A 26,312-nucleotide genomic window follows, 5' to 3' on the forward strand; every position below is an offset into this window, starting at 1 on the left:
GCGTAATCCGCAGCGGTGGAAGATCCCTGGCGAAGGTTTAATAGTTCCTCCTCCGCCTCCTTGCCATCCTCAGCGTGGTCAAACACCTCCCGGAATTTGGTGAGAAAGTGCTGATACGAAGGAAAAACCATCTGCTGGCCCTCCCACAAAGCCGTTGCCCAGCTCAAGGCCTTACCGGTGAGAAGGGTGCAGACGAGGGAAACCTTGCCATCCTCTGTCACTGAGCCCGGCGGCAGCGAGTTCACATAGATGGCACACTGCATAAGAAAGCCCCTGCACTTGCCTGGGAAGCCGTCATATTTCTCTGGAATTTCCAAGCGGGGTGCGTGGATTCCCGTGGTGAAGACCGCGGAAGGCGGCGCGGTGGGGCCTGCAGTGAGATCTTGTGGCACAGCCTGTGGGAGCGACCGCATAGACCGCACCAATTCCTCGGTCATGGTGGTCAGCCGATCTAACTGTTGGTGATGCACAGTCAACAGGGAGGCTTGTCGTGTCAATTCAGTAACCACTCGATCTAAAGCCGCTGAATCCTGAGGTGGCGAATGTCAGAGACATTCGAATCCATCCGCAAGGCTTTATTTAGAATCGTCAACAGGCAGGAATAATCACCAGAAAACAGGAACAACGTAGGTAATCCGGAACACAGTTCAATAGATAGGCAATGGTCGCAATGGCAGGCAGCAGTAATCGTCAACGGGGTACACAGTCCAGAGTCATACACAGAAAATCCAACACAGAGATAAACGCTCAGAATTACGACCATAGGGAACGATAAGACTTCGCAATGAACAAAGAAAGTCTCCGCCTATAAAGGCAATAACTAATGAGATGATAAGCCACAGCTGAGACGGAAAAGTACTGGGTCCGTGTGAGAAAAGAGTCCGGGCGGAACTAATATTTGGGTGATGGTTCCCGCTGTGTTCGGTCAGAAAGGGCCACAGAGGCGCTATTAGTGACACCCTAAAAGAACCATTTTTTTCTTTGTGTGAAGAATGTTATATTTGTCTAAAGATCTTCCACACTGTAAAGAACCTTTTGTTCAATGGAAAGTTTCCATAGATGTTAACGTTTTTTCAAGAAACCATTGATGACTATATATATATATATATATATATATATATAAATTTTACATGTAAATGTTCTTCATAGACATGTTGATAAAGAACCTTTATTTGCAAGAGTGTAGAAAATAATCCGGGTCTTGGACTCAATGGTTATTCAAAGTGGTTCTTGGGTTAACATCCCTCTGCAATACTTACATTTCTAAAAACACATAACAACATATGGGTTTGAACTGACATGAGGTTGAGTAATCAATGACAGAATTTCATTTCATTTTCGACTGAAATATGCCTTTAAATCTTTAACACCACTCTGCTCAAAAGTCACTGTTCCCATGCAAGTCTCGAAATGTGCTCCTGTCGATAACAGCTAATAAATACAGGAAAATGCTAGTGAGAACAGGAACAATTTTGAGGGCTTGCTTAAGTTGCTATGATCATAGAAAAGGTGTATTTTGAAGCAGGTGCCAGAATGGATTTAAAAAGGAAATGTTTTCAGAGTGATCCGAAAAGAAAAACTCTTAAAAATGGGGTTAATGCCATTTTGTAATTGACTGAGGTGAACTCGACAGTGAAAGACATACGATACCCTGACCAGGACGGATGGAAAACCAAGAGAGAGATTTGATGAAAAGAAAAGAGCAACAATATTTGCCCTTCCTCAAGTCTTGAAAAGGCCGTCTGGCTTAGCATTCTCCTCACACAGATTCACAATGAAACAGGAAAGAGGAAACAATGCTCACTTCCCCTCCTTCTGTTTTCCTAGAGACATGTTTTTCTTTTACATACTGTCAAGCTTCCTGAGCTCCATATTCTGTCTTTTGTTGCTCTGAGTGGCCTCCCTTTCACTCACACACAATGAACAAGAGGACACTCTTTCACCTGAGTGAAAAACACAAGGCGAGAGCTAAAAAAAAAAACACCTTAAACAGAGAGAAAGAAAACGAGGACAGAAAGAATAAGGGAGGGAAAGATGCATTCTCCATTCTCATTGGACATCCTTTATTTTCCATATACCACAAATGCTTAATGGTTTAAAAAGAAGCAGAGAGAGAGAGAGTCAGATGTCTGGGTGTCTAAATTGGATGTTTAGTCTGTGGATGCGTCATGGGAGCTGCGCTTTATACTTCTCTTTCCCTCAGGGCATTGCTAGGATGTCATTTGATTTCACACACACACATACACACACACACACACACACACAAACACACACAAACACTGACAGAGCTCAGAATTCCTGTTCATCATAATCTTCATTGAAGCCTTTCCACTATTATGAGATTGAGATTGCCGTTATTCTTTTTTATAACACCATCCTTTTTAATTCCATCTGAGATGAATAACTTTCAGTCGTTTTGCCATCACCTTGTTGAATTTCCTCGAATGCACTCATGAATAAGTTTGAAAAAAGCCGACTCGGCTTTGCGGAGCTTTCAAAGAATTAGTCCCCGAAAGGATGTTTTTGTGCACTTTTCTAAATGACCAACACCAAACTGAATTCAGAGGAATTCAAATGTGATACAAACACCAGCATCAGATGGTAAGCCTACACAACATGCGCTTTAACACAGAAGCCTCTCTATTTCCCAGAATTCCCTCTACCTCCCACATGGACACAGGCAGAACAGATATTGTTCTGTTCGTTCAGCCTCTTTTTGCATATAGACAAAAGATGACGTCGATTGGACTAGAGGCTTGAGTCAAAGGTCACACCCTTGGACAATACTCACAGGTCCTACTTCCTCCATACAGACACAGAAACATTCACTAAATGTCTGTTCACGCTATACAATAACTGGCATCCTTTGACCCACATACATGGCAGTGCCTTTATAGCATTGGTTTGAAGCATCCAGCCGCAAGTAGACTACATTATTATGTCAATTGTGTGTATAGTTGCATGTTACGATTTTACAAGCAGTGTTTAGGATAGTAATGTGAGTTACGTAATCAGATTATTTTTTCAAGTAACTAGTAACGCATTACTTTTACATTTACAAGAAAATGTCTTGTTGAAAAGTTACTTTTCCAAAAAAAGCAATGTTGTAATGCATTAGTTTTAAAAAAGTTACTTCCCCCAATACTGTTTGCAACCCTATCAGTTTCAACCCATCAGTTGAGGATCACTGTTTCGGGATGTAGGCTTTCTACTAGCCGAGATTTTTGATCCAATTGGAAATGGTTTCTTTTTATTTATTTATTTTTTGTTAAAATCATTTTTGAAGATCAGTGTTTTTGTGCCATCTGTCAAACATGTTCAAGCTCAAGTGATATCCTGGTTCTTGGGCATGTTGACTAGATTATTTAATAATTGAGCGAGTTTTTGACTCAAGAACAGCTGCAATTGAATCAGTCCAATTCATCTGGTTCATTGGAAATAACCAGCTTGTTCACCAATCAGACTTCACTCTTGGGACTCAGAGGTAGTCCAGATTTTTTCACAAATAAACAAAATAGTTTTATGAAATATAGGTGAGCAAAAAGTATGATGATATGCTTTGGAAGAGTGAAGTTTTTAGGCGATTTTAGGTACGGTAAACTAATGTAATTTATTAGCTGTGCATTCTTCCGTCTGCTTTAGCAGTTTTTAATTATATAAAACTAGTATGTCTGCACAGCGTTCCCACAAATGCATTTTGCCCCATTTTACATCTACATATTTGTCAGCACATTTTTATACAAATTTACCGGTATATAATGTATATGGCGTGTTATTTCACTTGTTTGCAAACTTTAATTATTAGTAACATAAATTCACATTTTCAGCGTAATAAAGTGTAATGTTTAGAACAGGGATAGGCAACGTCGGTCCTGGAGTGCCGCTGTCCTGTAGAGTTTAGCTCTAGTCCTTTAACCCTAATCAAACACACCTGAACAAGCTAATAAATACTAAGGCTACAGACAAGTGAGGTTTTTTTTATCAGGGTTGGAGCTAAACTCTGCAGGACATCAGCACTCCAGGACCGACATAGCCTACCCCTGGTTTAGAAAATATAAAATGGGTGTTTGTAATAAAATATTTTTTTCTTATCTGAAGACCAATACATATTAGAATCTTGAAATCTACTGAAAATACCTGGATTACTAGCTGAACTTTTAAAGATAATTTTTCCCACAAAAAAATGTTTCCAGAATCTGAAATGACAGATTAAGCATCCCATCTGCTATCTAATGTGTGATTCTAACTGATTTGCAATTTGGTAAGAAAGATCTTCTGGACTCTGTCTGAACTGCTTGCCAGTTGTGCTGTTGCCACATTGCGTCCCTCTTGAAATGAGACAATGTGTGTGACATCAAATCCTCCGCCAGTCTCCACGAGAACTCTATTTAAAGTGCCCATGTGCTTCAAACAAATGACGCTGCCCCTTTAAAGGAAATAGCCCACCAAATATTTTAACCAGTATAACTGAATGAAATAAAATTACAAATTGGATGAAAATGCACCATGAAAACATCATACAAACAAATCATGCATTATATTCAAGTCATGTCCAAATTTATCTAATTTACTAAAAAATAAAAATAAAAAACAACCCAAAAATCTCTCCATGCTTTCATGAGATACTGTAAGTAACAATGTCAGATTTGTGAATGAATCATTCTTTTGATCTTTAATACATTAGTAGATCTGATTCTGATTCACAAAACTGGTTGGAATGATTCATTCATGAATCACGCCGACTGAGTGAAAGATTTTCAGTGAATAATGAATTTCAGTTGCTTTGTCTCATAAAGCTGTTCTTAACAAACCATTTGAACCAAATTTGTTTTTTGTTTTTTTGTGATGTTTATCGAAGTAATCAGATTTTAACTAAACAATTACCATGGGCAAAATAATTCACTGCCATGACATCAATAGAATTTTTCAAACCTTTCTCATCTTTAACTTTGTTTGTGGCCTTGTTTTGGCCAATGCAACATACTTAAAATACAGGTTTGTAACCAGAACTGTAGAAAAATGGAAAATAATAATAATAATAATAATGATGATTCACTGTTAACTGGATCTTCTTGCAGTCTGAGTTGTCTAGTACCAGTCTTTTTATGCTTTTTTAGTCTTTTTTAACTAAAAATCTACTTCTTTTGACTGTGGGTAGAGTGACTTATTTTGGCCTTTTACCTTCGACCTTTGTGCTGCAGTATAAGCTACAAATTGCATCATCAATGTCTTCTTTATTTCTGTTTTATGACTGTGACAGTGACCAGTGTAAAGGTGAAATACTACCGCCTATTACGTTGTAGTGTCAACCAGCTAGTTACTGGTGCTGGGTTATGGGTGATAATGTGATATGGGTATACATTTTGACATTTTTGGTTGAACATTCCCTTTAATAAAGACATTTCGAGTGTCTTATTCCCCTGCTCCATCCCAGGACCCCTGCACCCAACCCCTCCCGGTACTCCACCAAAAATGCATTCCTCCACGTCTCCCATCGCCTTTGTTGGCTCTAAGTGTCACTGTGATCTTCCGCTTTTCTTCCCACTCGCCGTTGTCTTGTCATTGCGTTCTCTTTTTCTCTGCCGTGTAATCCATCCTTCCATATAGTGGCATTAGCACAGGGACTCTTATCGTCTTTGATGCTACTGCAGGGATTTGGGCAAGCATTAAGTGTCATTAACGCTGGGACTATTTATCACCTGCCTGCCAGCGGATCTGGCTGCTGCTGGAAGAGAGCTTTGAGCAGGCTTTACTCACCACACTTGGCCACAGATCTGAGCCCTGGATGGGTGGGAGGGGAGTTTATGGAGAGCTGGGACCTCACTGCGTGCTGACTGTGGCCTGCCACGTCATGCTAAGCGTTCTGACAAATTCTTCTTTTGGGTTGAATATGTACCCTACTCAGGCAAATGAGCTTATAGAATTGAATAAATATTTTTGAGAGCTAGGAAATGGTGCAAAGATGTATTAAAACCAAGCTGGATAAGGAAAATTCAACTAAAAACAAAAAAATTGTTGGTGGAAATTCACTATAGAATATTTAGTCAATTATATATATGGACATGGTCATTATGAAATATCATAGTATGGAAAAGAGCCAAGAAATTTTCCTGATGGTGTTAAGATGTCTATATAACTATTAAAACCATGCTGGATGATAACAATGTAACCACAAATGAAAGTGTGTGCAGCTGAATGATAATTTTTTGAAAGTATTTTGTCTTGTGAAGGAACAGTTCTCCACAAAAAAGATTTATTGAGACATTGTTTATTCACTGTAATGTTGTCCACACTCATTTGCGTGGTGAACACAAAAAAGATTTCAGTATTTGAGCAGAGAAGATTAGCAGTGAATGAGTGCCAAAAACAATTAAATTCAAATCTATATAATATATTATTGATATTATTCATTCAATATTATTTTTTTACAATATTTTTTGGAATTGTTTTGACTTGAGCTGTATGAACATTTTTCCAAAATTCTCCTTTGTAAAAAAAAGGTTATGAGGTTGTGAGTTTTGGAACAACGTGGTGGTGAGTAGATAATGATAAAATGTTAATTTCTGCATAAAGACTTTAAAAAAGACGACGTTTCGGGATGCTTTATGTTATAATGTCCATATTACATGCATATCAGAACGCTTTACATTGAAGGGTTTAAAGGAGTTCCTGTACACATCATCTTGTCAGCAACTCCAGCTCTCATCTTCCTGTTAATCCTTCTGTTCTAACGATGTTCACTTTGCCAAACATGATTGGTTTGAGGACAGTCTGCCTGGGATTGAACACAATGCCCCCTTTGTGGCGGAAGAGAATGGGGGTTGATGGGTCCAGCAGATTTTCATGGCACAGGAGGAATCTCTGCAATGTAAACGTGCACATCCTTCCCTTTAGGAGTGAGCGCGAATCCTTGAGTTTGAAAAGAATGGAATCCAAGAATCCAAGATCCAAATAGTCTCCAAATCACATTTGTTTGTTTGCTCATATACAAAGAAACTTCAATAAATAGGCCTATTCTAAAGCAACTCCTACGAGTACAGACTGGACAAGTCCCACCATATCATCAGCTCTCACTTCCTGCCCTCCCTTCATCACCTTGTATCAACTCCACACTCTCAAATCGTGAGCGCAAACATTGACACTGACACCTTAGCTCTCTTTATTCCATTCACAGGAACAGGAAATGTCTCTGCAACTGAGCTTACTCGCCTCTTTGTCTCTCCCTGCACCCTTACTAAAACTATTGTTGGTGTAATAACCCTGTCATCTAGCATCTGTCCCAGGGCAATGTACATCTTAAAGGTGGGGCGAATGAAACCTCATGCCTGCCACCTCTTTCTCCAGGAATATAAATGTACCTTTGTCTTTATCTCCCAAAGGACTTTCATTTATGCCCCGTTTCCACCGCAGGAACTTTACCCAGGAACTAGGGACTTTGGCCTGGTACTCGGTGTGTTTCCACCGCAGGAACCAGGAACTAAATAAAGTTCCGGGTAAAAAAATGCCCCTCAGAAAGTCCCTGCTGGCGAGGTGGTACTTTTTCAAAGTTCCTGAACTTTCGGGGGCGGGACTTGGCCGCTAAACATCCTGATTGGTTGAGTTCACACAGCATTGGTTGAGTTCAACCACCATTTATGCGGATCAACATTTTCAAAATATTACTGTTATTGTGTCATGAAATGTAATTTTAAAAGTATTTCAGGCGAGAATGTAGTTATTTAAAACTCAAATCTGTGGTTTATTTATAAAGACAGCGCCTATTTTAAAAATGTGTTTCGCCGATCTCAGAGACGGTGAGCTCCACGCGATCAGCGGGAGCTCAGTAAACATCTATCCGCCGAGAGCAGCCTCACCTCGGCTAGACCTTCTGATATGTGCCGCTGGCTCTGATGTCTCTTTAGTGGTTAAACATAAAATATAATTTGTTTTGGGTAAATCTAACAGGTTATCTTTGGTCTGTATTCAATTTATCTATATGTTAAAATGAAAATAAAAAAGGCAAATCTATATAATAGTTTGTTTCATTGTAATGGCTGTATATATACACATATCCCTGAACTAAGTACATTTCTGCAGCTGTTATTATGCTTAAATGAAAACGAAAGGAGGCAGTGGTATTTGATATCCTATTTCGTTTTATTGTAAATATACAGAGAGGAAAATAGTAGCCATGGTCAGCTGACTGAAGTTATCAAGTATATGCTGCTGTTTGCAGATTTACTGGATTTGCGTCGTCGCGGACATCACACTCCCGAGTCGAATGCACAAAGTCCGCACTACCGAGAATGCACGTCCAAAATCAGCGTACTTTGTATTGAGAAACGCGCGCAGACCTACGTCACCAGTCTATTTGCCTAATCTTCACGGTACTTTACACCGCGGTGGAAACGCAGAAAGCAACAGGTCTGGGGGGAAAAAAGTTCCTGGTACAAATGTTCCGGGTAATTTCGGTGGAAACGCGGCAATAGTGACTGCATCAATGGTCGCTCAAAATCTAGAATGTTCTGTAAGAAATGTGTAAAGAGCATAAAAACTTTTTCAAGAGGTGACATTAACATTTAATAGACTGTTTTTAAGTCAAGCCACATAACAACACACGTTCACAACACTAGGCAAAAATAATAGGTGTGTTAGACTTTGGCTGCTGTTGGATGCAAACAATCGGTGAGATTTTTCTTTTTCCAGTTGAGGAAAGAGTTGTAAATGAAGACATAATAATTCCGTTTACATGCCAACTACTGTATGTACAAAAAAAATGTAAAGTTTTAAAAAAGTTTGTGTACAGACGACAATGTTATCAAAACTATACCCATTCACATGGATTCACGAAAACTACTAAAAAAGACTGTATTACGCATCCCAGGCCAGTAGTTAGCAATGTTGCTTTGTAAAGAAACGCAATGAGAACACATATTATGCTGCACATGATGTCACAATTTTCACATATTGACATTTTTTGTGTAGTTTACACAGTGATAATAATGATAGCATTTTGAAAAACTTGCACTTTGAAACCTGTTTAAAAAGATTGCGTTTTCAGTCCCTTGTTGTCATGTCAATGAATGGCCAAAACTCATAAAAACCTTATGCGTTTTTAGTTGAAAACAGTGTTGTTTAAACACCGCCCAAGTTGGACACTTTCTGTTTCCCAGAGTTCACAACACAAACATCTCCTTTGTCATCTGAGAATCTGGCCAATTGTTAAATGAGCTGTATCATCATCAGAGCTTGTGCAGCCGCTCTGGAGAAGCCATGCAGGATGAATCAGCCAGCTGCTCTCCAATTGCTACTGTGGTACTATGATGACGTTAATTTGGACAAAATTTCTAACCAGCATGCATTGATTAATGTCAGACACCGACTGGTTTGCGCAACTAATTACTGTTTTCAGACAGGTTTTCCAAATACTCCACCAGTCTGCTATTGGTCTGCAAGCTGATAGCCCCGCCCCAAACATATGCCATTGGTTAAGCTGTTGCTGTGGCAGTTTGTTTGGAATCTTCAAGCAAACAAAGTGCTTTGATGTGCTCCAAAACTACTGTGTCATACTGTTGAGAAATGAACCTACAGATGGTTTACTTAAAGTTGTCACTGCATATTAAGTGAAAGAATTTTAATATTGAAAAATTACACACGTCACCTTGAAGTTAACAAAAATCCACAGTTTAACTTTTCACAGTGTGAAATGTTAGAAGAAGCCATTTAGCACTCTTCTGTGTTATTGTCACTGTTGGCACATGTTTGTTGTTCTGTCTTCTATTATTAATATACGTTGGTACTAAATTATTGTTTTTGCAATCTGTGCAACCCTCCACAATTACTTCATCTATTTAATTTGACAAAAGGAATGTGGACTGTTGAACTCAATGAGTTCAATATAATACAATTATTAAATTCTCCACTCCAGTGTTGCTGTCAAAAACATATTTTCCTATCCACCTAAGAAACACAGAGGAAGCCACTGATGAACTATGCAGTCACCATAATGTCCCGGGATGAGGGCCATCCACTAATCCAGAGGTTATGAACCAACACTAATGTTGTCATTCCTAATCGAATAATGAAACTCATAGGCAGCACACAGACAGAGGCTAATTCCCTAGTGATTTTGGTGGCGTTCAGTGAAAGTTGTGCTGAGATAAATCATGCAAAGCGAGAAATGTTATGTCGAAAAGACTTAAGGAGAAAGCTGAGATCAAAGACAGTTTTCCAGAGGATTGTTGTAATAGTGCTGCAGGGATGTTTTGAATTTGGATACATACACAGCAGTTCAAAAGTATGGGATATATATACAGTACAGACCAAAAGTTTGGACACACCTTCTCATTCAAAGAGTTTTCTATATTTTCATGACTATGAAAATTGTAGATTCACACTGAAGGCATCAAAACTATGAATTAACACATGTGGAATTATATACATAACAAAAAAGTGTGAAACAACTGAAAATATGTCATATTCTAGATTCTTCAAAGTAGCCACCTTTTGCTTTGATTACTGCTTTGCACACTCTTGGCATTCATATATATATATATATATTTTTTTTTTTCTACATTATATTTAATATATGTATTCATGTGATAGAAAAGCCTAATTTTCAGCAACTATTACTCAAGTCTTCAGTGTCACATGACATGATCCATCAGAAATCATTTGATAAATACTATAAATGTCTTTACTGTCATTTTTAATCAGTTATAATGTAGTATCAATTGATATTGTAATAGTGCCAACAAAACAAGTCCTAATAAAGACTTTGTGGTCATCTGAACTCTACAGGCTCTTCAATGTACTGGCCCTTAATAATTACAGGCATCTATCTTTCACTCAGTGCTGTTCTCTAACAACATCGTCCTGGCCTGCAGCCAAACACACACTGAGCCGGCAGCAATGTGAGCAACATCAAACCGCACTGTGTCCTCCTCAACAGACTCCCTGTCAACACATTTCTTCAAAGAGTCTTCAAAGAGAGAATTGGTGATTTTCTGAATGTACCTTCTCACTGCATACTAGCGTACACATAGTATATCTATGTACACATGCTTATCTTTTCCAACAATCTTTAAAAATGCAATTTCATACATGTGACTTGAATGCACCTCTTATTTGATCAGCATGTTAATAATAACTGAATTGAAATTCCTTTAGATATTTTTGGAGGGGCATTAAGTCAAAAATGTCATAATTCAAATGTCGTAAAATGAGTAATACAACTGTCCTGATATCATAATGAAGAAAAAAAAGACACAAAAGCTGTCAAAAGAGTTCTGCAAGGATGATGCAGTTTTATAGGCCAACACATGAATTGCCATCAATCAGGGGTGTCACTTTTTACTGGGACATGAGCCCCAGTGAAATATTGCTGTGCCCCAGTACAATCTTAAAAATAAAGGTGCTTCATGATGCCATAGAAGAACATTTTTGTCTAAATGGTTCCATAAAGAACCTTTAAAGACTTTGTTCACCCAAAATCAAAATTATGTAATTAATAACTCACCCTCATGTTATCTACGTTTATCTACGGAACACAGTTTAAGATATTTTATATTTAGTCCGAGAGCTCTCAGTCCCTCCATTGAAACTGTGTGTACGGTATACTGTCCATGTCCAGAAAGGTAAGAAAAACATCATCAAAGTAGTCGAAAAATACATTCGAAAATACATTTTGGTCCAAAAATAGCAAAAACTATGACTTTATTCAGCATTGTCTTCTCTGTCTATCTTAAACTGTGTTCCGAAGATGAAGTCATTAATGACATAATTTAGATTTTTATGTGAACTAACCCTTTAACATCTGAAGAAACTTTCTGTTTCACAAAAGGTTCTTTGTGGCGAAAGAAGTTTCTTCAAATTATAAAAAGGTTAAAAGGAGACCTTTGACTGAAGATACCAGAACCTTTGACTGAATGGTTCTTTGTGGAACCAAAAATGGTTCTTCTATGGCATCCCTTGAAGAACTATTTGAAGCGCCTTTATTTTTAAGAATGCAAAATAAAACTGATGTTTGATAATGGAGATTATGTATACTCAGCCATGCTGTCTGTGCAAAAGGGTCTGAATTTGTCAGCAATTCCGTTTTTAATCAGATCCTCTCAATTTCTTTTCATGCACTCTTCAATGATTTCTCACACCGTAATAGTAACTGGATATTACCTTATAAGACAGAAAACAAAAGGATATTCTACTAAAATCCACTGTAGAAAACATAACCTGCAACTGTCTTTATCATTTGTCAGCAATGAGGCACCTGGATTCTGTACTACAAAACCAGTTCATATATTCTAAATACATAAATAACAGTATCCAATTTGTTTTAAAATAAATATTAGAATACTTATTTGAACGGGATACAGATGAAAGGCTAGAAACTTGAGAAAAACCCAACAGGATTTTCATCAAAGGGCAGTGTAACATGTTAGCCTTCGCATCTACAAGTGAAGTTTTTATCCTTGTGTATTGTGCATTCTACAGCCACATGGAGAATCAGCCACAAGCCAACACCCAAACCAACACCCATTCCCTCCCCGGTAAGATGGGGGACAGGAGGCTCCAGGTCTGTGAGGAGTTTGAGAGGGAGCGGTCTGGAGCCAGCGGTCTGATGCTGGGACTGATAGTGGACTTGTCCCGTCGTCTGGCTTCAGCGTGGTTCCTCTCTCCTCAGCCGCCTGCCTCTGAACACAGTCCTGTTTACAGTGCTTCTTGACCTGGGTCAGCACCGATAATCATCGCTCCAATGACATAATGATCAATCCGCATGGAAGCCATTTTTGCTTTATGGGGAGGAATGCAACATGGAAGCGGGGAACCTCAGAAGAACAGATTAAAGTTTGGAGGAAGTCATTGAGAAAAGTGAGACTCTGTAGGGCCAAGACACACGCAAACATTTCCGATTTTGATAGGAATGTGTGTTCATGATTTCAAATAGCGCTGATTTGCTACATCCTGATGGACTATGATAGTAAAACAAAAACCAAATTTTGCTAATCTAGATACTAACTGTATGTCAACAACTGTCTCATCTGTGTCTATTTTTATTTCTTCTATGGAACTTTAGGAGAAACTCAGCTGAGAACCCTAGCACTTCTCCTAGACTATAAAAGAACAGCCTCTAAGCAATAAAATGTTCCTCTCTTTAGTATATGTAAGCATAAAAAAATGGATTCAGCTCATTAAATTATATAGCATATAAGTGAAGTGCCCAATGAAATTAACGTATAGGGTCTCATGAGTTTGGCTTAAATTTATACGACCGCAAAGATAAGAGTGTGAGACCAAGAGAACGAAGCAGAAAGAGCGATTGAGAAGGAGACAAAGGAGAAACAAATAGATCTAAATATAGACAGAAAGTGAGGGTCTGAAATGCGGGCGGCAGAACAGAGTCGCTCCTGCTTGTGGTCTCACCCTCTGGTTATGAGAGTCTGGGTGGTCCACACACACACAGGCCCTCAATTTCCCTCAGCTCTTAATACGCTTGTCGTGGTTTCCTCCACAGGCCAGAGTCTGGTTAGCCATCACCACTGCAATGTGTCACATAATGACAGCAATTTGTGGTCGTGAAGGGAGAAAATAAGAAATAAAGACAGAAAGACATGAGCGTCTCACTCTTTCTGTGGAAGGCTGAGCCACAAATTTCTGACCGTACTTTTGCACATGACATCAAAATATATCCATGAGATTGAATATCAGAGCTAATGTGTGGATTAAAAATCTGTCAAAACAGTCACAGAAAGTGGTTTGAGTTAAAATTATGAACTGAGCTGAGACCACTGCCACACGACGCATAGTTTTCTATAACTTAGAATCAGTCTCTATTTCATTCAGCTCAGTCAGGACTAAATTGCCTCAGAACATGCTGATCCATGTCAAAACTTTCTGAGAAGATTATAAATTGATATAGTGTAGGTACAGAAATAGTGTGTGCCAAAATTTTGCACCGTAAAATTCACTTCAGACTGTTAAGTCTCTAAAACAGGGTTTTTCAACTCTTGCCCTTGAGGTCCACTGTCCTGCAGGGTTTAACCCCAACACTGATCAAACTCACATGCCTGTATTTTTCTAGTAGTCATGAAGACCATGATTAGCTTGTTCAGGTGTGTTTGATAAGCTTGGGCCTTAGCTCTGCAGGACAGTGAATTTGAATGTAACTGGCAATGGGAACTGGGGTATCAGTGTCACTGTCTGAGATATATCGTCATTAAAATATTTGAATGGATGTATAGTAAATGTATGGTGAGACCACAAACATAGCAGATTCGAACCCAGGTTGTGTACGTGTGCATGTCACACCATATATACTATTCATCAGGCTATGACTGAACGTTTTTAGGTAGAGCAGAGGTGTCCAATCTAGGTCCTAGATGGCCTCTGTCTTGCAGAGTTTAGCTGCAATTTGCCCCAGCACACCTGACTGGAAATTTTAAGTTTAGCTGGTTCAGGTAAGTTTAACGGGAGCAGGATATGCCAGATAGTGGCCCTCCAGGAGCATGTCCTCTCTCTCCCCTGGGCAGTATCTTTGCTCAAACAAACAGACATTCTTGATATTTAATCAATATCAAAGTTTGCGCTGATCTCTGTCTTGAACTTTGCGATATTTCAAGCCTCCAAAAGTTTGTAACTTTGAAAGCCATTTTTCAGATGTAGTCCAGACTTTATTCCAGTCTTCAAGTGAATTTTGTGCTGCAAAAAGTTAAGTAAATCACACGTTTTGATTTATATGATGCATTCAGCATAATCTACTCACCATTCATCTGGAGCATCTGGAGAATCATTATAGGGCTCAATCTGTAGTTTTGTTCAGCATTTTACAAAAAAAATGATCACTATTAACTGCTTATTAGCATGCATATTAATATTATGTGTTCCCTATTCTGAAGTATTACCAAAATATAATATGCAAACATATCTCATTTAAAATATAATATACAAACTCAAAGATTGCTCCCTTCATTTATAGTAAAATAACCAATGAACCGCATTAACACCAAAGGAAGCAAAAAATAAATAAATAAATAAAATGAAAAATTTTTAAGACTGTTTGCCACCTCCTGAAAACTTTACTCTCTAATCAAGTATCAAAGAGAACATCTTTCAAAGCCTTTTCAAAGCAGGAGTATGCTGTTTAATGTGCTGCCTAGACAGATGATTATTGCAATAAATTTCCTTGTGTCCCCAGTGGCGAGCAGCTGAGACAGCTGCAGGTTGGGTAGAGAAAACGCCCTCACCGTCTATCCTCTTCACTGGCTGGAGCTCACTCTGTTCCTGGAGGTCTCAATCCCGACTGCAGACTCTAAAGAAGCTGTATGAGACGGTTTGAGATGTACGAGACAGACTTTGCAAGATGCTGGCCATGGGAAATAATGCATACAGTTGAAGATTGTTCAACAGGCAAATTACAAAGTTTTTCCATTGACATTTGCTTTGAGTTTGAATTGGGATACCTAATCTGCATGTCAAAGCAAATGGAACACATTCAAAGAAAAAATTCAGATGGTGACCTCCACGTCATTTCTTACTCTTTTTTTTTTCTTAAGTCTGTCATATTCAAAGTGGCAAATCATCTGTAATGATGCTTTCACTTATACCTTTGATGTTCACTGGCAGTTTGGCAAGTAAGAACATGCAGTAGAGACCGCAAGGTTCTTGCCTGCTATAGAGTTTCTCAGTAGTATTATTGGAAATTGATCACATTTGTTTATCAGCATTACCGGTTGGTCAGTAGGAAGATGCTACATTCAACCCGAAAGCACACTTGCACTCAATCTTGTTTAACTTCTCGGCACACAACCACACAGGCCTTTTCTTATCCTTCCAGGTAACAACTATGAGTGGTAATGTTCTGTTTATTACAAAAAAATAGGCTTTGATTTTAGTTGTTCTCCCACAGTCACTCTTATAATGAACGACTCTACGCAGCATCAAACAAAATGTGATTTTTAAAGATCTTATTTACAAGGTTCCTGATGTGTAGGTTCCTCACAGTTTAAGCACACCACCTACATTTCAGCATGTGCATGAGCGGTATGACCGTAGTTGGCTGGTAGTTTTTCTTTGGACTATAGTTCTACTTCTTTCAGAGATGTTGAGCTGCAAGTGATGCGACTCCGGCACATGCATACTTCATGGCTCCCTTCTTAAGCAACCATTCTCCCCTCTTTTCCTGCTAGACACAGCGCCCAGAATAAACTATAGCCGTCTATCAGAAATGCCCTAACTTGAGTCCTCCATGAAAGACTAAGAAAGTGTCACTGTAACTTACATTCCTGTATGATTTGAAAATTGTTGTCTGGTTACAGAATGTTTCCAGCTGCTGCACTAAAAGCGTATCATGTAAATCTTCCTCTGGTATTGACAGAGAAGCAGGTTATGTTATTTCCCTTTCCTAGTTTGGCGAGGAATCTTTCTTATAGTAACCAGGATTCAGTGAGTAATCTTTCCTGATGCAAGGCTCAGCCCTAAATAGTTCAGATGAGGAAAAATCTCAATTCCTCTATCATTCCTGCTTTGAGCCTGCCTCTGTCTGGCCAGCGATCCACATATTGCAATCTTGGATGAGTTGTATATTCTCGAAGCAACAAATGTAAGCAAACTCATTTAAAAAGCATTAGGGGGACTCTGTAATCTGCATGCATATAAAGCAATCTATTTGGAAACTCACAAAGTTTAATTTGTTCCATTTGAGTAAACAGCGTCACACGTGTGGATCCCAAGCATATCTGGATGAGCAGTTAACCATTCCCACTTTGGTGTGATTGGGCTCATTTATAGTTAGGATCCTGAATTTGAAATCTGAGCTTCTGTATTAACCATTTCCACTTAACGAACAGTATTCTGGGTATCTTATTTCCCCGCCATTGTCCTCCCTTAAGGTTTCTAGTGGTGTTCGAGGGGGTGAGAACATGTCACCTCAAAAGCACAGTTTATAGCTTCTGTCAGATCCAAAGAGCCGATGGTGAAATGTGGCTAAATACTTAACCGCAGGTTAAGAGACCCCAACACAGACCCCCACAGAGGTCTGCAATGAATTATCATGTTTGCCCAGGGGGTGATTTACGAACCTCTACCATTGAAAAGGACAGAATCCACACTTAGCCACTGGTTAGTCCCTCACCAGAACCCACAGGACAATTGTACTGCTCAGTGGTTGCTCTTTCATACACAGGTAAATTCTCACTTAGGATTACTAAGAATCAGCCTTGTCTCCGATATTTTTTCCTAAATTTCCAAATGAAGCCATTTGTACAGTCACACAAGACATTTCATATTGAGATTTCGTACTTATGATGGCAGATCTTGGTATCTTGCCATATCTGATAACAGTTTGAGACTCTTCTGAAACTTTATGTGCTTACATACATTGCACAAAGCAAAGCAAATGATTCCCTTTGATCTGATTACTGTCTAAGAGAACCACTTGAGATATGAAAGAAATGGCATACCTTCTTACCTAGAGAAAAAAAAAGGAAAGAGGAAAGCCTCAGGATCAGGAACTCAGGAAGGAATAGGCCTGGAAGGAAAGTATACAACATTGTTGTGTAATAGATGGTAAAGTTGATGATGTGACCAAGTTCTACATATCTTCAATCCTGCATAATATTTAGGGGGTCCCACACAGAGTTTGTTCCTCTTTTCTTTTTTTCTGTTTTACAGTACGCTGAGTAGAAGCATTCAGGTCTTCTCCTCCAGCTCTGGATCTATTTAAAGATGTTCTGGAGATGAGGCAGTCTGCGGTAGGTCCACTGGTTTATTTATCCTGCATGGGCTCTGACTATTTTCGGGCTGACTTCACAGGGAACTAATTGCTCTCGTTTCACTGTTAGGTAACGGGAAGAGAAGGAAATTAACAATCACTCCCATGTTTGTTTGAGGGTGAGGTTGAGTCTGCGACTCTCTGTATGTGTACTAGCTTGTACACAAATGGAGTCATGTGTAAATGACAAGACATTCTGCATGGAGAAAAAAAAATGCACGGCCTGTTTTTTGTTTATCTGTTTTTCTTTCCATTCAGCCCTTTTATCCGGAATTTAAATTGAGGAACTAAGCAATTTATGAAAGAATGTGTTGTTGTTTTTTCCTTCAAAAATTTTGGATGTTCAGGAAGTAAATACATAAAATCTGGCCAAGAAGAAAAAAAAAAAAAAAACGCTTGTAGTCATGTATCATGAAGGTGATTTGATTCTGCAAGTAGGATGATAACACTCTCAGGTGTAAACATACCCCTGTCTGTCCTACAGCCTGGAGGGTATGTTGTACATCCTGACCCCTCTCACTCACTCAATGCATTGCACATTGGTGTGACAGATTCCTATGTCTGTTTGAATTGTCCAATGCTCTGAAAAGATCAAACTACCTCCCCGTTGCCTTGTCCATGACCTGTCCTGACAGACAAAGCAGGTAAACAGGCCACTGGGGTACTATGAGCTGAGTTCTACAGTCAGAGTTTAAGACGTCTTCCTGCTTCTACCAGACCTAATACATTACTTTCACCTTCCTCTCACTTCGGTCACGAACCCATGGTGAAATTTCGCCCCAGCAAGCATACAGTTCTCTGTGAACTATGGACTTTTGTCATCTGGAGGTTTTATAAAACTCACCATTCCAGATATCCCGTTGACATTTGGAGCCTTATTTGAAGAATTTTTTTTATTCTCTTTCTCTGTGGATTAGTCAGAGAGAATGCCAAATTTGTCCATGTGTTTCATATATTTGTTAACTTTCGAGTATTACTTCAGACTCTGGGTTTTGGTAATGGACTGTTGATGGAGGGTATACGCACAGCAATATAAATCGACTGAAGCACCTCAGCTGTGATGTTATTCCTCAGCACTTTGCTCTTTGCAGTGGCTCCGTAAGCATCAAAGAGGTGTGTGTTTGTGACTGTGCAGTTTGTCTGCTAGCACCCCTGGGAGATCAGCCTACAAACTTACCACATTATAAAGCTCAAAGTGTTCACCACTGCCAGGATGAAAAGACCATTATCACCCTGTTTCATTGAAGAGCTTAGGTGGTTAAATGGAGAGAACATTAGAGCCCTTGGAGCCGTTTAATGATAGGCTGCCAGAGTTATTTTCACTAAATCTGACTTTTCACTCATGTTTTTACCATTTTTTTTGACAGCATAGAGAGGAAATGATGCAACAAAGCGACAGGAAAGAGACTGGGAAATGATCTGAACTCTATTCAAACTTCTCTTCTCAATATGAGAACCATGTAGCAACTTGTGTGTGCTAACTACTAGGTACTAGGCTAACTACGACTTTAAAAATGAAACATACTTTTAACATCTGTTTTGTCAACAGCACTTATAGTCGATACGAAATCAAAACTGAAAAAAAAAGAACTAAGCTCTGTCTTTTATCAAATTATAGTGGGAACCAATAGCTTCGTAGGTTAGCTCATGTTCAAATCTTGTGCTCCTTTCCCGATTCTGCCCCCTTTTGTCTCCCACCTTGCTTTCTGTTAATTATCTACTGTCATCTTCCAATAACAGGCAACAACTATATATATGTAGGTATATAGCTTGTTCCGCTCTTATTTATTTTTTAATATATGTACTTATTCATAAATAATGTTAATTACAGATTTAATATGGGTTCCGAACAGCATATAAAATTGATTTAACTAAACTAAAATGTGTTTCATGGTTATGCGACATAATTGATAAGTGTAAATCAAATTTTTTGCAGCTGTTTGTAATATTTGGTACATCGTGATTTAGGTGTTAACTCTTCCTGTTTGACCCTTAAGATCTTAAAATATAAAACACTGGCCAAAAGGGCCGCAAATAGATTTATGACCCTCAAATCAGATAACATAACACACTTCAGAACCTGAAGGCATCTTTCACACACTCGCTCTGTTCTTTTTTCTGACTCTAAAAGGTTTCAAGGCCAAAGCACTGGAAGTTGAGGCAGGCCAGTAAGCGAAAACATGTGTCTGCAGCCCTCAGCTCGAGCTCAGCATTAATTTGTGTTTGTGTAGAAAATTGCCCTGAGAGAGATGAAAATATATGGACCTTGGCTTCAGGCAATGGGCTGACAGCTTTGAGGTTTGAGCTGGTTGTGTGATGATGCTTTAGCTGGTCGATGCTTGTACTCATCTTCAGCTGAGCTAGCCTGATGTTAACTGGTTTCAGCACAGTGGTAAAAAGACATGGTCTGTGTTTTCTTTGAATTTAAACGGTTTTATCTTTATTGTAGTTATTTAAATGTCGTGTTTGCTCAATAATGCCTTCAAGCTCAGTTCAGTACCCCATACTTTCCTAAAATACATGAACCAGTTGTCATTGTTGTTATTATAATATACTGTAATTAGCTTAAGTTATATACTTTCAGCAGTAATAGTAGTAGTATTAGTAGCATTTTTTTTTTTAATAAAAAAACTGAATATACTGAATATTGTTAACTATGGTAAACTGTCCATTCAATGCAGGCCAGTGGGACCCATGTTGTTTTATGCCTCACTGACTTTCACTGAATGGACAAAAACATTAACACTTTATAACATTCTTTAAAACATGTTATTTTATGATCTGCAGAAGAAAGAAAGTCAAACTGGTTTGAAAAGGACATGAGGTTGAGTAAATTAAGTTTTATTTTTGGGTGAACTATTAAACAACAGGTTCAAAACAGCACATGGGACAAAATATATGCTGTTTGCACATCTTTGGCCATGATTTTATATGTTAGCATATAGATTTACTGAGATCATATGCAATGAAAATATACCTGATGTACTGCTGCTTTTCAATGCAACAACACAGTCAAAAGTTTGTGCAAGGACTTTGTTTCAAAGCTTTTTAGATCTTCCGTATCTACAAATATAAATCCGTCAACAATCAGAGTGTTTATAGGAATGTGAGTGTTATTCATGTTGAACTTTTCCTCGCCTGATATACCTAACGTCCACTCCTGTTGAAACCGACAGAAACAAACAAAAGTCTGTGCAAAAACAGACTCTCTTGGTGACAGACTTTTTCCACGCCCCAGGGCACCTGTTGTCCCATATGGGCGATCGCTGCAGAGCAGTAGGACAGGCATTTAATACTGGCAGAATGTCCAGCACTGCTGGCTGCTTTCTCAGTAGCACGTTCACCCAGCTACCACTTGTGCTTTAATTTTCACTCTATGAACTATTTTATTTAAAATTAATGTTAAGCAAGACCCATGCATAAAATGATGATGATAGTATCTGTTTGTTATGTGCATAGAAAAAATTAGCAGTAACTGCAGCATATGCATGTTCTGTACATGTCTACGGCAAACACCTTTTCTTGGTTTATCTAAAGGTTTGGCATAAAAAAAGATTGCATATCAATGAGCACTTTGAGTAAATGGAGTCAGAGGAACAGAGCCTTCTTGCAGAACGGTCCCCGTTGTGCTTAAACACACACTTTGACATCTCAACATTGACATGCACATCAAAGCTCAGTCAATATTTACATCAATCTGCTTTCCTCTGGTGAAGAAATAAAGTGTTAGACAAGGCATTGCATTTGAAAGACTACTGGTCTAATTTGCACAGACTCACCATAAAACTCACAAAGTCTTTATGGAAATTTTTGAAATACCTGGATGAATCAGTTTGACCAGTAGTATTAGCTGGATTATTCATTGAACACAATAATTCACTAGTGAGATTCTATTAAAAGTTTGTTAAGACATGATAAATCCTCATTATATTTATACAATTATCAAATAAATTAGCTGGAGCATTTTAAAAAGATTGGTAAATGGACACAAATTTCAAATATGAAGTCAAGTGCTATATTGCACAATGCAATACAATTCCCTACAACACTGGTGGTATAATAAAACAAGATCCAATCTTATGCACTTGCAACTGTCTAGAGTCACTGCTCAAGATGTTTCAATACGTTTGAAAGGTTGTGGTACATGTGTTTGCAATCCAATTCCTCAGCCATGAGCCTGAAACACAACTCTCTCCAGTTATTGATTCACGTGAGCTGCACAACGTTTTATGAGCGAACATCTGAGTCCTCCTTTGCGTCATCATTCACAATCAGGGGACATATGGCATGCCTTAGCGATTAGCATGGACTTAAACCCAACAGGCTTCCAGCTGACATGGAGAAACCCAATACTGTACAGAGCGCCCAACTGCATCACTCTACACACATGTTCCCATCAGATACCGCTGCACTGAGAACTGTCACAGGACACATGGGAACCAAGCATTACTTTTCACGTTTGGTAACGAACAGGCACGCTCTGTAGGGTTTCATCGCACTGAAAGTGTCCCGTTTGGGTCAATATAGTTAGTAAGTGTTTGTATTACATTGCTGATTGAAGGTGTATGTCAGCACCGATCACTCATGTTGTATTGCATGTATATGTCATACATCCTAAACTGGTGGCTCACAATCTGTAAATGGGATCAGAAATAAAATGTCACAAGGAAAAAAAAATAATGCTTAGTCTTAATAATATAATGCATCTAATCTCATAATCATAATCGGGATAGCATAAGTTAGTTAAAATATAATGATAATTTAAAATTTAAGATGAAACGGAGGAGAAAAACACTTCCCATATGGTTCTCGTTGACATGAAGGTTTAAACAATGCCATTTTAGCACAAATCCATCTATCACTTAGTAGAAACAGTCAAATCAGACAAATGCCAGGTAGCCTGACTTGCACTCATCCTAATAAACCACAAAGAAACTACTCAAGATAAAAGAAAACATGCCACAGACTACATTAAATACAGGTGCACTTGAGCATAAATATGATTTATGAAGACCAAAATTAGATTTGTGCAACTGCTGAGAACACAAAACCACAAATTCTTTTTGTTTAGAAGCCAAAATTGTCAGCCTATTTCTAGTTAATAACTTTGCATGTGTTTGTACCTCATGTTAATATATATATATATATATATATATATATATATATATATATATATATATATATATACATATATATATAAACGTGTTAACCTCTGAACAGTCACTAATATTTGAGTGATATTAGTTGTCCAAAGTAAAACCAGCTGAGAACCAATGAACTTAGATGACAGAGCCTTTTATTAACCTAGAGCCATTCATGTCTTTGATTTTTCATATTAAACAATAATCTCACAGCATCCTTTTGAAGATATTTAATGTAATCAAACCAAAAATCCGTCAAGAACTATTCACAGCCCCTCAGTCTCAGCAGAGCAGGTGATGGAAGCAGGAGGTCGTACTCACAGGTAAGATGTCAAAGGACTTAGGTTGGTTGGCACACTGGATAGTCCTTGTTCGGAGCAGTCCACGAGTAGTAGGATGCCATCCTCCTCACACTGGCATGCAGACGGGCACTGCTCACCAGGCACGGCGGCACCCGGCGACCCGTAAGAATGAGCACACGAGACGGCATGCAGGATCAGTAACACTACCAACATGACAATGACTCTAACTCTTGTCTTTCTGTGGGTGAGCTGTATATCTCTCTGTCTCTCTGCAGTCTCACTCAGCTGTAATTCTGTTTGAGTCTGTCCGCTCTCAGCTCTCTGAAATGTGATTCTGAGCCTCGTCTCTGTAGATTTATTCTTTCACTTCAAACTCCCATGGGTGAATGAGTCAGTCAGTCAGGGGCTTACTCAGGTCTTCTCTCTCTCTTTCTCGTCTCATCTCACTTAGGACGACATTCACCTATTGTAGTGGAAGCTTGCAGCACTCCTCTGATTGGCCGGAGCTTTTGGAGGGCGGAGCTGCCTGGCACAGCACTCCTCCTACTTTGTCTCGTGCGCTCTTTCTGCCTCAGGCAGCTGGAGTGGATGGTTGGAAGAAAGCAGGGGAGCTGAACTCTGAGAGGGGGGACTGTATATGTTAGAGACGGACAGAATGGAGATCTCAGTTTCACTATGCCTTCCCATCATTCCTTTAGATGTAGCACAATCCTTCCCTCATAATTACTTTTGTTCAACTGCTGCAATCCAGACTTTCATGGAAAGTTCCCCTAGATCCTGCAACGCAAATTTAGCTGTCAAGCACCGGCAGCTTTTCCTGCTCGTATAAATCCTTGTTTCGCTCCATTTCTCTCGGAGCAACGCTTACATGGTGTTTTATAACCCGAACAACAATAATTGAGTTAAGCTGCAGGCTCCCCTCAACCCCATGCTCAGCCAAACAAACTACAGATTTACTACTTTGCTGTCCCAGCTTTTACAGAGGGGTGTCTCTTTACCGCAAGAGGCATGAATATACAGAGCGAGAGACATTTGCATGGCTTGCTCGGTGGGTCTCACTTTATCTAGTGGAAGGAACAGAGATGAATTGTGCTGTTTCTTCAGTTGGAAAAGCGGACAATAGAATTCCGGTTCACTAGGTCATAAATACTATTTGTTTATGTCTCAATGAATCATGGGAACTCCTGAATGATTGTCATCAAGGGATCTTACATTGGCAACAGCTACATTTTGCCTAAAAAAAACTCTATGATATGTACCACAACATACAAGCTTCCGGGAAATATACAGGATATTTCCAGAAGCTGTGCAAGTTTTCCTCCAAGATGTGACTCCAAGTGTCTATAAAACTCTTTAAGTTCTCTCACCGGGGCTGTATTATTGTGCATGTAATGTTATACAATGTGAAATGTGAAAGAATGCAATATTTGTGTTATTGTGATCATCTTCTACTATGTTGACATTGGTTTCTGGAAAAATTCCAATTATGGATCTTGCGTAGTAGTGCCCAAAGCACTATCCTCTCTCGTTCTGCTTCATTTTACTATTTTTGAGCTTGTTTTTGTTATGTTCATGGAGGGTCTTGATTGTTAGCGTGTCATTTCCTTTTATGAAACTGTGGCCAGTTTTCTGAGAATCAAATAGCATTAGTTTGAGTGCTTCAGTTGTTTTGCATTAATCTTAGTAATCCCATCTGTTTTGAAATCTTTTTCTAGTAGTTGATGCTTTTATGCATTCAACATTGCAGTCCAGCATGAAGATCTCCAGCGCTGCTCATTCATCTGATTTAGAATCATTCACAATGGGCTCAAACGAATTCCATTAATTCATTAAAATTCCTCAACTGAGGCCATTTTCTGTGGAGCCTTTGTTGCAAAAAAAAACAAACAAAAAAAAAAAACATAGAACTGTAGTCATTGCTGCACATTATCTCTGCATTATCCACACACACACCAGCAAATCAGTCAACCTTTCACACACCAAACACCATCTAGAGCTCAATTCTCATGCAAACACTCATTCCAGTAATTGCTTTGCCTGAAGACATCCTCATTATAGATCCACAAACATGCAATTCTCCCCTGTCTCTGAGGTTTAATTTATGTCAGTTCAGTTTCCTGGCATGTCATGCAAGAAGTGATGTAAGGTAAGAGATGCTGAATGAGAAAGGTTAAATAAATAAAACATGAGCATTGCCTGTACCCAGAGGAAAATGTAATTGCTCATAGGATGCTCTGTCATAGGTCAGAAGACTTAACAAGGTTCTCATATATTTATGTTTTTTCACTAAAAAACTATTTTCTTTCAATAGAAGTAGAAATAAATAAGCTATAAAATGAGTGTGAGCCCAGATAATTTTTTCATGAGGCTTGTGTGAGACTCTCTCTCTCACACTCTGTCTCTCTCCCTCTCTCTCTCCCTCTCTCTCTGTCTCTCTCTCTCTCTCTCCCTCTCTCTCTCCCTCTCTCTCTGTCTCTCTCTCTCTCTCTCTCTCTCTCTCTCTCTCGCTCGTTCGCTCTCTCTCTTTGAAAGCATGATTTTTAAGAATGTCTCCATCTGCTCTATTAAATCTCATTTCTCTATAGAAGAAAGAGGTGAAATATAATATTTTATTCACCAATTTTTATTCAATCATTAAAAACATGATCCAAAAATTAGTTTTTTCCACTGCAAAGATAATTTTATAAATCAATATTTGTCTTGATTTTAGTAAAAATATCTAAACATCCTTTAAACAAGAGACATGAAACAAAATGGCAAAATATAGTAGGACTTAAATATTTTGCATATATAGTATTACATTTTATGATTTATATATTTATATTCTCGATTATATTCTATATATATATATATAGAATATAATCGAGAATATAAATATATAAATCATAAAATGTAATACTATATATGCATATATATATATATATATTTTTTTATGTAGCTATACTAATTCGTATTTAACATATGATATTTAGATCTTTTACTGGTAAACTAACAGTGTTGTGTGAGGTTTGTGCTTTTCTGTACAGAATGAATGGAATCTGCTCTCACTATTTCTCCTGAAGAGCAAAACAGAAAGTACAAGCAATTCTGAAAAGCTCAGACGCTGAAAAGCAGGGATTTGTG

At 38.6% G+C, this 26,312-nt stretch overlaps 1 protein-coding gene across 1 annotated transcript in view; it reads right to left on the reverse strand.

Moving 5' to 3' along the window:
* LOC132129221 (leucine-rich repeat-containing G-protein coupled receptor 6-like) overlaps positions 1-23,582 on the reverse strand; it is an 86,472-nt gene extending 62,890 nt beyond the window's left edge. The window contains exon 1 of the mRNA XM_059540735.1: positions 23,209-23,582. Coding sequence (XP_059396718.1) covers positions 23,209-23,402 — 194 coding nt within the window. The 5' untranslated portion in view covers positions 23,403-23,582. The remainder of the gene's footprint in view (positions 1-23,208) is intronic.
* Between the last annotated feature and the right edge of the window lie 2,730 nt (positions 23,583-26,312).

The sequence above is a fragment of the Carassius carassius genome, chromosome 46 (assembly GCF_963082965.1).
Source record: "Carassius carassius chromosome 46, fCarCar2.1, whole genome shotgun sequence".
Lineage (NCBI taxonomy): Eukaryota > Metazoa > Chordata > Actinopteri > Cypriniformes > Cyprinidae > Carassius > Carassius carassius.